The sequence below is a fragment of the Sapajus apella genome, unplaced genomic scaffold (assembly GCF_009761245.1).
Source record: "Sapajus apella isolate SASKATOON/1434 unplaced genomic scaffold, GSC_monkey_1.0 scaffold51, whole genome shotgun sequence".
Lineage (NCBI taxonomy): Eukaryota > Metazoa > Chordata > Mammalia > Primates > Cebidae > Sapajus > Sapajus apella.
Window position 1 is genome coordinate 8979832 of NW_022436991.1, and position 12637 is coordinate 8992468.

General features: G+C 43.3%; 1 protein-coding gene across 4 annotated transcripts in view; it reads left to right on the forward strand.

Moving 5' to 3' along the window:
• Window positions 1–2716, forward strand: part of METTL9 (methyltransferase like 9) — a 50162-nt gene extending 47446 nt beyond the window's left edge. Inside the window, exons 5-6 of one of the 4 annotated variants that reach the window (XM_032242930.1) lie at window positions 468–611; window positions 1934–2716. In XM_032242930.1, coding sequence (XP_032098821.1) covers window positions 468–611; window positions 1934–2022 — 233 coding nt within the window. In that variant the 3' untranslated portion in view covers window positions 2023–2716. Of the gene's footprint in view, window positions 1–467 lie in introns of all 4 variants that reach the window. The other 3 variants (XM_032242931.1, XM_032242932.1, XM_032242933.1) reach the window with 3 other exon arrangements.
• The last annotated feature ends 9921 nt before the right edge of the window (window positions 2717–12637 follow it).

Genomic DNA, 12637 nt, shown 5'->3' on the forward strand with positions numbered 1-12637 from the left:
CTCTCTAGGTAATGTTTACTACAACCAGTGGTATTTTCTTGCATTTGTCCAAAACCCTCTTTCAAATATTACATGTTGCTCTCTGTTTCAGTATTCCAGCATTTAATGACCAGTTTTCCAAACCCATTAACCGTTACACCCCCCAGTCAGTCTATTGGCAGATACTACCCAAAACCATCAGAGAAGATAACAGTGTGGGCTTTGGATCCAGACAAACTGGGCTTACATTTCCATACTGACACTCATTAACCTTGCAAGTGTGGGGAAGTTCTTCAGCCCTTCTGAGTCTGTTATTTATCTCTGAGTCCATCTGTCTCAAGGAGTACCTGGGAAGTGTAAAAGGTAACTTGTGAAGCCCTCAGGCCTGGCACATACCAAGGCATTGACAGATATGGCTCCTCCCTACTTCCCTTTTTAAAATCACTTGTTTGTTCAAGAATTTAACTGAATGTTTTTATTTGTATTAGTAGGTGGCAAGTGGGAGAAACCATCGGAAATTTTGGAAATCAAGGGACAGAACTGGGAAGAACAAGTGAATAGTCTGCCTGAAGTTTTCAGAAAAGCCGGTTTTGTTATTGAAGCTTTCACCAGACTGCCATACCTGTGTGAAGGTGACATGTATAATGACTACTACGTTCTGGATGACGCTGTCTTTGTTCTCAAACCAGTATAAACATGGGGAGGTTGAAGTCTTCAGAGTCCGCACCCTCTGGGATGTGCCCTCGGAAGAGGGTCTGCATTCACAATTATGTGAAGGGAGGACCCTTGGGGACCGCCATTCTAAATATCATGTAGGAATTTTAAAAGCCAAAATACTAATTATTTCTTTGTAGTGTGTAAAGGAATGTTTTTAAAAGAGAAAAACCCAACTCTTTGTGGATTTTTATCAACTCTTTACTCAGAGCCACTCTCTAATGCAGGTCACACTCCAATTATGATGGAAGATATTTTTTATACTTAATTGCAGTAGGGACTCATTCCCAGACAAAGCAATAGTCACGACTTCATGGAGCCAATCAATGGATTGTTTTTAATAAAATGAAGACTGGCAATAAAGCTGTCCATTCAGTTCCAAATACTGGTTTTAAGGTTTAGCCACTGATATTCTTTCATGCTTAGAAATTCTTTGTTATTATTCAAGAAAATGTTTTTAATCATGCTAATAAACTTTTTTGGAGATGACTTTGGCATCATGTTTGAATTAATATAAGGCTCCCCTAGCATTTTTTATTGCTTTGGCTTCAGGAGTACCCAAATAGTAGCATTATGTGAATGACGCAGACAATTTGAATATGGGAGAAAGAAGGCTTCAGACTCGGGGGAAGGGGAGATAATTGCAAATTGCATTGAACGCTGAGGCAGTTAAAAAAAAAAAAAAAAAAAGACAACTCCCACAACCCCAGGCTCATTCAGATATAGTACTTCAGGTACCACCCCCACTCCCCAGTTAATGCTGCTGTGAGAAATGCAAAATAACCTGGTTCTGACTTTGTGATTGTTCATGTCCCACACACTGAACTAACTTTTTCTGGACAATCTCAGGTTCTCAGAATTGAAACATTCAGTTTTGTCTACAGACAATGCAACTAAAAATGTTTTAATTCAACTTCTTACTCTACACTTGTATACCTCTCTCCCAGAGCTTGGCTCTTTTCTGAAATCCTTAACGGAGTTTATTATTTGCCAGGAATATGGTTTGATGAAGACCATGTCAGACTCATGCATTCTGGAATCCGTGAGTGCTTCCAACCATAAACCCAGAAACGTTGCAATAGAGGAAACCATTAGCAAGATCAGTAACCATTGTGGATATTCCAAAGAGCATGGCTCTTAACCCAGAATTTGAAATCTCAGTAATAACAGAAATGCTGATGTGAGATTGTGGTTATTAGCAATATGTTATTCTCACAACTTTATTTCTTTTTTCATCCAGGTGTTTCATTAAGCATTCTCATTTATATGCTCATAGAAGTCATCAAATCAACACATTCACTGCAACACGTGGGTATAAAGGTGAATTAAAACCTGGAGAATTGCTTGATTATTCATTAAGAACTGCATTCCCACATCCTCACACCAATATCTTCCACTGTTACTGTGCAGTCATAATAAGAGTTGGGTTAAGTGGTTTATGCAAAATTGTTATTGGTGTGTTCTAATGATTTTTTCCAGAAATTCAAATAAGTGAAGTACAAATACTTAGCACCATAGATTGTAAAAATAGAGGAAATGAGAAAACAATGTCATTCTTGTACAGTTGAGTTTTGCTTCTTTATAAACTGCTATCATAATCAGGGGTTGCTGTTCGACTGTCAAGCCAAAGTGATGGGTGTTCAAAGAGGCAGGTTGCCCCAAAGTGTTTCATAACTTTCAAGTTGAGAATTAATTTTATGGTTTAATAAGAAAAATACAACTCATTCTTAACGCTCCACCAAAAACAAAGCACATACATGTGCATTTTAAAGATAAAAGCAGTTTCTGAAAAAAAATCTGAGGTTCTCTGAAAACCAGCTTATTAAAAGTGCTGTTTTATGGTGAAAATTGAAACCAAATGCACTCACGTTTCCTATCTGGTCTTGAAAGTCTTGGTGGTGTGTCACCATTCCACTAGATGGCAGTGTTGCTTACTGAGTGTCAATGGCTTTTTTTCCCCCACTAAATGGAATCATGTTTTTCTCCCCCAAAGTACAATAAAGCTGCCTTCTTGTCTGCACCATTCCTCGTGTAAGTGCTTCATATCAAGTTAAGACTGTACTAGAGAAATTGAGAAGAGCTTTGTAGTCAAAGGAAGCTAACCAATTGATCTTAAAAGTTGAAATGCAAGCTGCACCTGTGATTCCTAGCTCCTTGAACCTGCATTATAAGCTCCGAAAGTGCTCACTGATCTCAGAGAAGGGGAGGAAACGAGGTACAAGGCCCTTAGTCATTTATCCCTTGCACAGAGTAGTTAAAAGCAATACTGTATTTTCTGCCATTCAGTGTGACCTGTTATCAAGCGATTCTCCTGCCTCAGCCTCCTGAGTGGCTGGAATTATAGGCATGCACCACCACACCTGGCTAATTTTGTATTTTTAGTAGAGATGTGGTTTCTCCATGTTGGTCACTCCCGACCTCAGGTGATCTGCCCACCTCAGCCTTCCAAAGTGCTGGGATTACAGGCGTGAGCCACCGCGCCTGGTCAGAGTTTCTTTCCTTTTTAAGGCTGAATAATCTATTGTATGTATAGACCACGTTTTGCTTATCTGTTAGTCTATTGATGAACTCTTGGGTTGCTACTATCTTTTAGCTGTTCTGGATAACCCTGCTGTGAACGTGAGTGTACACCTATCTTGTGACCCTGCTTTTAATTCTTCTGGGTATATAACTGGAAGTGAAATTGCTGTATCATGTGATAATTCTATTTTTAATAATTTGAGGAACCACCGTGCTGTTTTCTGCACCATTTAACATTTCACCAACAGGGCACAACCGTTCCAATTTATCCACGTTCTCACCAACATTATTTTGTTTTGTTTTGAGATGGATTCTTGCTCTGTTGCCTAGGCTGGAGTGTGGGGCACAATCTCGGCTCACTGCAACCTCCACCTTTGGGTTCAAGTGCTTCTCCTGCCTCAGCCTCCTGAGTAGCTGAGATTACAGCTGCCTGCCATCATGCCACGGCCTCCCAAAGTGCTGGAATTACAGGTGTGAGCCACCATGCCCAGCCTACTTTGTTGTTTTAGTAGTAGCCATTCCTACTTGTGATGTGGCTTGGATTTACATTTCCCTAACGACTAGTGCATCATTTGTTTTTAAAGTACAGCTTGTATGGCATTTGGCTTCATTTACTAGTAAATTGCTTTGTAGCTTGCTATCTATATTGGTATCACTGAATTGGAGTCAGTATTCACTGATAAGAAAATACTCCTTTTTCACTATGAAATTTTATACTTTTGGAGTATTGGGAGGATATTATTACATAACTGAACTTAAGATTTCCCTCTGGATTTGAGAGTTAGTATGTTGTACTCACCTGAATTAAATAATATGCTTTTGTTACAAAGTCACTTTAAAATTACTTTCAATACTTGTAAAATGAAAAGTAAATATTTTTTCTCTCAAGTAAATGACCATGTAAATTGGGATGTTTTATATACCTGCACTTCTTAAGTTCTGGAAAATAAGAACAGATAGAATGCCCAAATGCTGTTTTCTCATATCCTGTTTAGGATTCAACACAGCACATTGGTTTTAAACGACTGTGAACTCTCATCACTTTTTCAAAAGCCAGCATTCAAGTGAATACATGGGTAATTTTTTTTTTCTTTTTCTTTTTTTGAGATAGAGTCTTCCTCTGTCGCACAGGCTGGAGTACAGTGGCATCACCTCAGCTCACTGCAACCTCCACCTCTCGGGTTCAGGTGATTCTCCTGTCTTAGCCTCTGCAGTAGCTGGGATTATAGGCATGTGCCATTATGCCCTGCTAATTTTTGTATTTTTAGTAGAGATGGGGTTTCACTGTGTTGGTCAGGCTGGTCTCAGACTCCTGACCTCAGGTGATCCACCCACCTTGGCCTCCCAAAGTGCTGGGATTATAGGTGTGAGCCACTGCACCCAGCCTCCATCTTGTTTTTGTTATTTATAGGGTGGCTATGACTGACTGTAAAGCCCTACTGGTTTTTGCATTATAAGTAACATATTTGTATTAGTCTTTTCTTGCACTGCTATAAAGACATGCTTGAGACTGGGTAATTTATAAAGAAAAGAGGTTTAATTGGCTCACGGTTCTGCAGGTTGTATAGGCTTCGGCTTCTGGGGATGCCTCAGGAAACTTACAGTCATGGCGGAAAGCAAAGGGGAAGCCAGCATGTCTCACATGGCGGAAATAGGAGGAAGAGAGAGCCAAGGAGAAGGTACCACACAGTTTTAAACAACTGAGCACTCACTAACCATCACGAAAGCAGCATTGAGGGGGAAGTCGGCCCCATGATCCAGTCACCTCCCACCAGGCCTCTCCTCCAACACTGGGGATTACAATTCCACGTGAGGTTTGGGTGGGAACACAAAGCCAAACCATAACCACGTTCATTGCAGAAAAAGTAGAAAATTAAAATTAACTTTACTTATCTCATAACCTTGAGAGAACGACTACTGACAATTTGGTTTATGCCTTCCAGACTTTTTTTTTCTGTGCATGTATGTACACACACATTTATAAACGTTTAAACACTAAAATATGTAAAAATGAAAAGGTGCTTTTATTTTTCCTAGATGAATCATGTGAGACTCCTAGACAGTTACATTCTAAATAAAAAATCGATAGAGGATGGAAACCATTCCTGTCATTTAAAGCTTGAGGTTAAGCTTTTTATTTAAAGAATTAAACAAAGACCCTGGGGATGAAAAGATGTTTTTGAGGATGCTGGAGATTAGCATTATATAAATTACTATCCATTGGGCAGCAGAATGATACAGTTGGCCATGTCTGAAGATAATATTTTAATTTTGCCACTGACAAACTAATGTTAGCATTGGGCATTTCAATAATTACTTTGAAATATTACAGGTATTAGATGTGTTTCATTAAATGTGAAGGATTGTAAGGAAACCTCTTGAGTCCACAATTATATTTTCATTAGGAAAGATGGAAAAGTTATGCATAATCCTATTATGCAAAGCTAATATTTTAACGCATTGCCTTCCAGTTTTTTTTTTTTTTTGAGACAGAGCCTCACTCTGTTGCCTAGTCTGGAGTGCAGTGGTGCAATCTTGGCTCACTGCAACCTCTGCCTTCTGGGTTCAAGTGATTCTCCTGCCTCAGCCTCCTAAGTAGCTGGTATCACAGGCATGTGCCACCATGCAAGGTCATTTTTGTATTTTTAGTAGAGCTGGGGTTTCACAGTGTTGGCCAGGCTGGTCTTGAACTCCTGACCTCAAGTGATCCACCCACCTCAGCCTCCCAAAGTGTAAGAATTACAGGCCTGAGCCACTGCACCTGGCCTTGCCTTCTAGTTTTTTTGTTTGTTTGTTTTGTTTTGTTTTTGAAACAGAGTCTTGCTCTGTCGTCCAGGCTGGAGGCCAATGGTACAATCTCAGCTCACTGCAATCTCTGCCTCCCTAGCTCAAGCAGTTCTCCTGCCTCAACCTCCCAAGTAACTGGGATTACAGGTGTCCACCACCACACCTGGCCAATTTTTGTACAATTAGTAGAGACGATGTTTCACCATGTTGGCCAGGCTGGTCTCAAACTCCTGACCTAAAGTGATCCATCCCCCTCGGCTTCCCTAAGTGCTGGGATTACAGGCATGAGCCACTGCACCCAGCCCCTAGCTTCCAGTTTTAATTAAAGTTCATATACATGTATTTCTTAACATTTGGCTTTTTTGTTTGTTTGTTTTGGATGTAAAAGTATTTCCTTGTGCTAATCATGTGGTCTTTGTTAAGAACAATTAATGACTGTGTAATCCACAGAGTTTATGTATTCATTTATTTAACCATTTCCTTATTGGTGGGCATTTAGAATGAATTTTTTCCTACCACTCCATGTATGGATACATCTATTATAGGTCATACTATTAATTATTTTTATTGTGGAAAATTCCAAATACATAAAAAAGAAAGATAATAATAAACCCTCCCTACCCAGCCTCAGCAGTTATCAACACGTGGCCAATCTTGTTTCATCCCTACTCACAATTCCTTGGTTCCAGTTTTGCCAAGCAAATCTCAGATGTATCATTTCAGTTTTGTCAATATATATGTGTAAAAGATAATGACTCTGAAAAGATAGCCACATTACAATTACTCATTAAGAAACCCGGCCAGGTGTGGTGGCTCACGGCTGTAATCCCAGTACTTTGGGAGGCTGAGGCAGGTGGATCACCTGAGGTCAGGAGTTTGAGACCAGCCTAGCCAACATGGCAAAAAATACGAAAAATACAAAATACAAAAAATTATCGGGGCGTGGTGGTGGGCGCCTGTAATCCTAGCCACTTGAAAGGCTGAGACAGGAAAATTGCTTGAACCCAGGGGCAGAGGTTGCAGTGAGCCAAGATCCACCATTGCACTCCAACCTGGATGACAGAGCAAGATGCTGTTTCAAGAATGAAAAAAGAAAAACCCAGCCAATAAATATATCCAGCAACCACATTGCTCCAATTTTCTTACAATTTCTTTTTTTCTTTTTGAGATGGAGTCTGTCTCTGTCAGGCAGGCTGGAGTGCAGTGGTGATCTTGACTCACTGCAGCCTCGACCTCCCTGGTTCAAGCGATTCTTCTGCCTCAGCTTCCTGAGTAGCTGGGACTACAGGCCCCTGCCACTGCGCCTGGCTAATCTTTGTGTTTTTAGTAGAGATGGGGTTTTGCCCTGTTGGCCAAGCTGGTCTCGAACTCCTGGTCTCAAGAGATCCGCCCGCCTTGACCTGCGGAAAGCGCTGGGATTGCAGGAGTGAGCCATCATGGCGGTTTATAACTTAATTAACGGGTTGAATTCAGATCTAAATAAAGTCGCCACGTAGTAATCGGTGGATGGCTCTCTAGCACTCCCTGTCCTCGCTGCCTCGCTGCCACCCCGAAGAGTGGCTGGGGAGCAGGCCTGTGTGCGTCTTGCACGCTCCGGGTCAAAATAGGAAGCCCCAGGCGGGGACTGTGACCCCCGCCGCTCCCCTGGCGGGGTTCCCACCTGGGCCGCTGCAGAGAGGAGGTCTTGGAGCTGCAGGCTGGCGCCGCCCCGCCGCTCCACTGCCTGCCGGCGCCCTGGGTGAGCCCCGCGGTCCCGCCCCGCGCCACCCGCCAGCCCGGGGGACTCAGTGCAGCCGAGCCAGGCTCCGCAGGTGAGGAGCGCGAGGGGGACTTGTAGGACTCGAGGGGCAAAGCGCTGGGGGCGCGGGTGGGCGCTCGCCGCTGGGTCTCCTTAGGGAAGGGAGAAGTGTGTATGGACGGGGTTGGGGGTGGACCGAGAGAAAGGGGATGGGCAAAGTGTGGGTGCAGTGGAGGGCACTTGTAGGGCTGATGAAACTTCAAGAAAAGGGATCCAAAACTACTTAGTAATAATAACAGCGAGGACAACTATTACAATAACTATCACAAGTATTATTTGTTATAATAACATAGCGGCAGCAGAAACAATAGCATCAATAATAACAATAGTAACCATTCATTGCATTCTTATATGTGCCAGTGCTGGGCTTAGTTCTTTATGCATTTTGTGTTTAAAGTAATACCTACCTCATAGCAGTTGTGAGAAAGAAACGGAAAAATGCAAGTAAAGGCCAGGGCTTACACCTGTCATCCCAGCACTTTGAGAGGTTAAGGCAGGCAAATCACTTGAGGCCAGGAGTTCGAGACCAGCCTGGCCAACATGGTGAAACTCTGTTTCTACTAAAAATACAAAGATTAGCCAGGCACGGTGGTGGGCACCTGTAACCCCAGCTACTCAGGAGGCTGAGACAGGAGAATCGCTTGAACCCAGGAGGCAGAGGTTGCAGTTGAGCTGAGATCGTGCCACTGCTCTCCAGTCTGGGCAACAGAGCAAGACTCCATCTCATATGTAAATAAATAAAGTTGATAGTTTTTTTTTTTTTTTTGCAAAGGACGTATGAGTGCCATGCCTATTATGCAGAGGAGGAAATGCAAGCCTAGAGAGGTTAAAGAATTTGCCCAATAGCACACAGCTGGTTAAGGTTTGGTTCAGATTAAAGCTGGGGTCTTATCCCTGGGGTGGCACCTGCCACCTGGAGTTTTAGGTTCAGGGCTGCTGAGCTGAGGCTGGAGAGCAAAGCCAGTAATTGTTGGAATCATTTAGCTCTGGGTTTGCCACCTGGCTGTGCATGCATTGCTGTGTGATCTTAGGGAGGTCACTTGACCTCTTAGAACCCATTTGCTGATCTATAAAGTAGAGATAATGGTAATGCTTGCCTCAAAGATTCTGCAAGAATTAAGTGAGACAATGTATGTTAGAGGTGCATGTGCTTAGTTCTCTCATTAAATGGCTACTGGGATTAGAGTTACTAGGGAGCCCAGCAGCCCTGCATCACAACGCCCCTTCTGCCATTCGCTTGCTATGTGATCGTTTACGTCCACTAAATTCATCTGTGAAACTGAGCACAGTAAACCTTCAAGGCTGGTGAAAAGAGTAAATGACAGGGAGGGTTTGGTGTGATGGCGGGCTCCTAGAGGATGCTCAGTGAAACCAATTTCTTCCTCTCTTTCCTTCTTTTCCTCATTGAATCCAAAGCCATTTGTTCTCAGGAGACTTAGGAGAGAGGAAGGGAATAGCTGAGCCTAAAGTCTATTAGGGACAGGGCTGGGACAGGAACTCAAGCCTGGTTATCTCTAGTCCACCAAGTGCCCATCCCTTGACGTCTTCTTTTTTTTTTTTTTTTCCAGCCAGGGTTTTGCTCTGTTGCCCAGGCTAGAGTGCAGTGACATGTGATCACAGCTCACTGTGGCCTCAACCTCCCAGGCTCAGGCAATTCTCCTGCCTCAGCCTCCCAACTAGCTAGGACTACAAGCATGCACCACCACACCGGGCTAATTTTTAAATTATTTGTAGAAATGGAGTATCCCTATGTTGCTCAGGCTGGTCTTGAACTTCTGGACTCAAGTGATCCTCCCACCTTGGCCTACTAAAGTACTGGGGTTACAGGCATGAGCCACCAAGCCTAGCCTCACTGGACTTTTACAACCATTGTGAGCTGGGCCACTCCAACACCAGGCATTCGTAATCAGGCTGGTATTCTACAAGCCAGACACACTTGCCTATTATGCATTAATAGTCATGAAATGGCTTTTTTTTTGGTGAAAAATCTCCCAGCCAGTGTCGGTATACCTGGAGTTATGGGTTCATGACACAGAGCTTAAATGGTACAGCCTTGCAGACAGTGAAACTCCACGTAATTGTGCATTAATGGTTTGTGTCTGGGCTGGGGTGTCCCAGCAGGAGGGGAACCTCCTAGCATCTTTGCAAGTTTCACAGAAGATGAAGTGACGGATCCGTGGGTTGACCAACTCCTCCTGGTTTGCCCATGACTTTCTGGTTTTAAAACGGAAAGTTTTGAATCTTGGGAAACCTCTTGGTCCTGGACAAACGGGAGATTTGATCACGCTGCATGTTCACGGTTTCTCTGGAAACCATCTTCATTTCAGGCTTGTGGTTACTGATGCTGTTTTCGAGTAGTTTTCACTGCAGGGATCCTTGCCTGACTGATTTCCTCGTCTGCAGCTGGGGGGAATCATTCAGTGGGGAAGGGGCATGGCCCATAGAGAAAGCTATCGACCCCCAAATCACCATCGCCCTGCCCCGTCCTTTGAGTCCTTTTGACCCATCTGCTGAAAACAGTGACCCAAAGGGCCTTTAATGAAAACCAAATCCTGATGGGCTGCAGTTTCTGGCTGGAACAAGGACATTATGAAGAGCAGAAAGCAAGGCGTCTGTTTCAGTAACCTTAAACCTCTCCGTAGGGTTAATAGAGAGGCCCGAGCAAAGAGCACAAGAAGCCACATTGTCTGGGAAACTGAAGAATTGTGAATGGGGCCAGTGCCCCAGGGCAGCTGCCCAAAAGGAAGGGAGAAAAAAGGGCCAAAGGGTCGTCAAAGCCCCAAAAGACCCAAACCGGGACTTCTTACTGGAGTTGAGCATTCCAGTTACAGGGTGGTGATGGTGGGCCAACGTTCCTACAAAGTGCTTTGGGATCAGATTCACTCAAAACCTGTTAGAATGCATGGCTTTTGGTGTCTGGGGACTTCAAAAGTTTTACTGTTTTTGTCCTGGGCAGTAAAATGTGCATAATTATATTCAAAGCTGGTTGTGGAGGTCCCCTTGGGGGAAAAATAATCCATTTGCTTAACAAGTTAGACAGTACAAGGAAAATCTGCATTAAAGAATGCTGGGATGCCTATAAATAATTTCAGGAGACCATGAGTGTCTCCTGAACACATAATGTTTCTGTTTGTTTTAAAGGAAATATTATGTATTTCCTTTAATACAGAAAGTTCCTGTTAATACTGAAAGAAGCTAGGCACGATGTTTGTGCCTGTAATCCCAGTGAGCCTGGAGGCTAAGGTGGGAGGATCACTTGAGGCCAGGAGCTTGAGGCCAGACCCAGGGCAATATCGCCTTTTCCTATCTTCTGTGCCCTTTTTTTTTTTTTTTTTTAAAAAAAAGCATTTAAAAAAAATACCCGTTGGGCACAGTGGCTCACACCTATAGTCGCAGCACTTTGTGAAAGTGAGGTGGATGGATTGCTTAAGCCCAGGAATTCAAGTTGCCCAGACCACCCTGGGCAACATGTCAAAACCCCATCTCTATGAAAAATACAAAAATTATTCAAGCATGATGGTGCCCGCCTGTAGATGCAGCTATTCAGGAGGCTGCGGTGGGAAAACTGCTTGAGCTCGGGAAGTGGAGGGTGCCGCAAGCCGAGACTGCGCCACTGCACTCCAGGCTAGGCAAAAGAGTGAGAGCCCGTCCCCCAAAACCAAAACAAAAACAAGTGAAAAACAAATCATGAAAGAGGGTGGTGTCACATAATTGGGGTGTGGGCCACTTGAGAGCCAGGTGAAGCAAAGTGCAGTTCCCGAGCCTTGTTGGACTTGACCCTCTGGCAGCTTTTAGTGACCCTACTCCTTCTCCACTTGACCTCAAGGACACCATAATCACTTGGTTTCTCTCCTGGCCCTCTGGCCTCTCCTCTCAGGCCCTCCTCCCCTGTCTAACTTCTTTTGTTAAAAATGCACAATCTCTTTTGTTTTCCTTTTCCTTTTTAGAAACTGTTATGTGGAAAATTTCTTAAACACATAGAAAAGTAGACATAAGAATAAAATGAACGTCCATGTCCCCAGCACTCAGCTTCAACGACAGTCAACTCATAGCCAACCTTGTTTCATCTTTGCCTCCACCTCCCACCCAGTTCCCCCCTCCAGCATTATTTTGGAGGGAATCCCAAACATCATATCATTTCTTCTGTAAATATGTAAGGATGTAGCTTCAAAACAGGGATTGGAAGCTGGGCGTCATGGCTCACACCTGTAATTTCAGCACTTTAGGAGGCTGAGGTGGAAGGATCACTTGAAGCCAGGAGTTTGAAACCACCCTGAGCAACATAGTAAGATTTTGTTTCCACAAAAAATTTTTAAAAAAGTTAGCTAGGTGTGGTGGTGTGCGCCTGAGCTTCCAGCTACTTAGGAGGTTGAGGTGGGAGGATCACATGAACCCAGGAGGTCGAGGCTCCAGTGAGCCATGATTGGGCCATTGCACTCCAGTGTGGGTAACAGAGAGAGACTCTGTCTCTAAAAAATAACAAACATTAAATAAATACATAAAAGAGGGTCTGGCAAGCTTTTTCAGTAAGGGAACAGGGAATACATATTTTGGGCTTTGGAGGCCACATGGTCCCTAAACAAAGTACTCAGCCCTGCCATGGTAGCAGGAAGCTGCCATAGACAATAGGCCAGTGAATGGGCATGGACATGTGCCAATAAAACTTTATTTATGGACACTGAAATTTAAATTTCATATAAGAAATTTTCATATGTCAATAAACACGATTCTTTTGGTTTTTAAAAAACTAAACAACCTAAAAATCATTTTAAGCTCATGAGTCACACAAAATCAGGTGGCCATTTCAATTTGGCCTGTGGGTGGTGCTTTACTAACCTT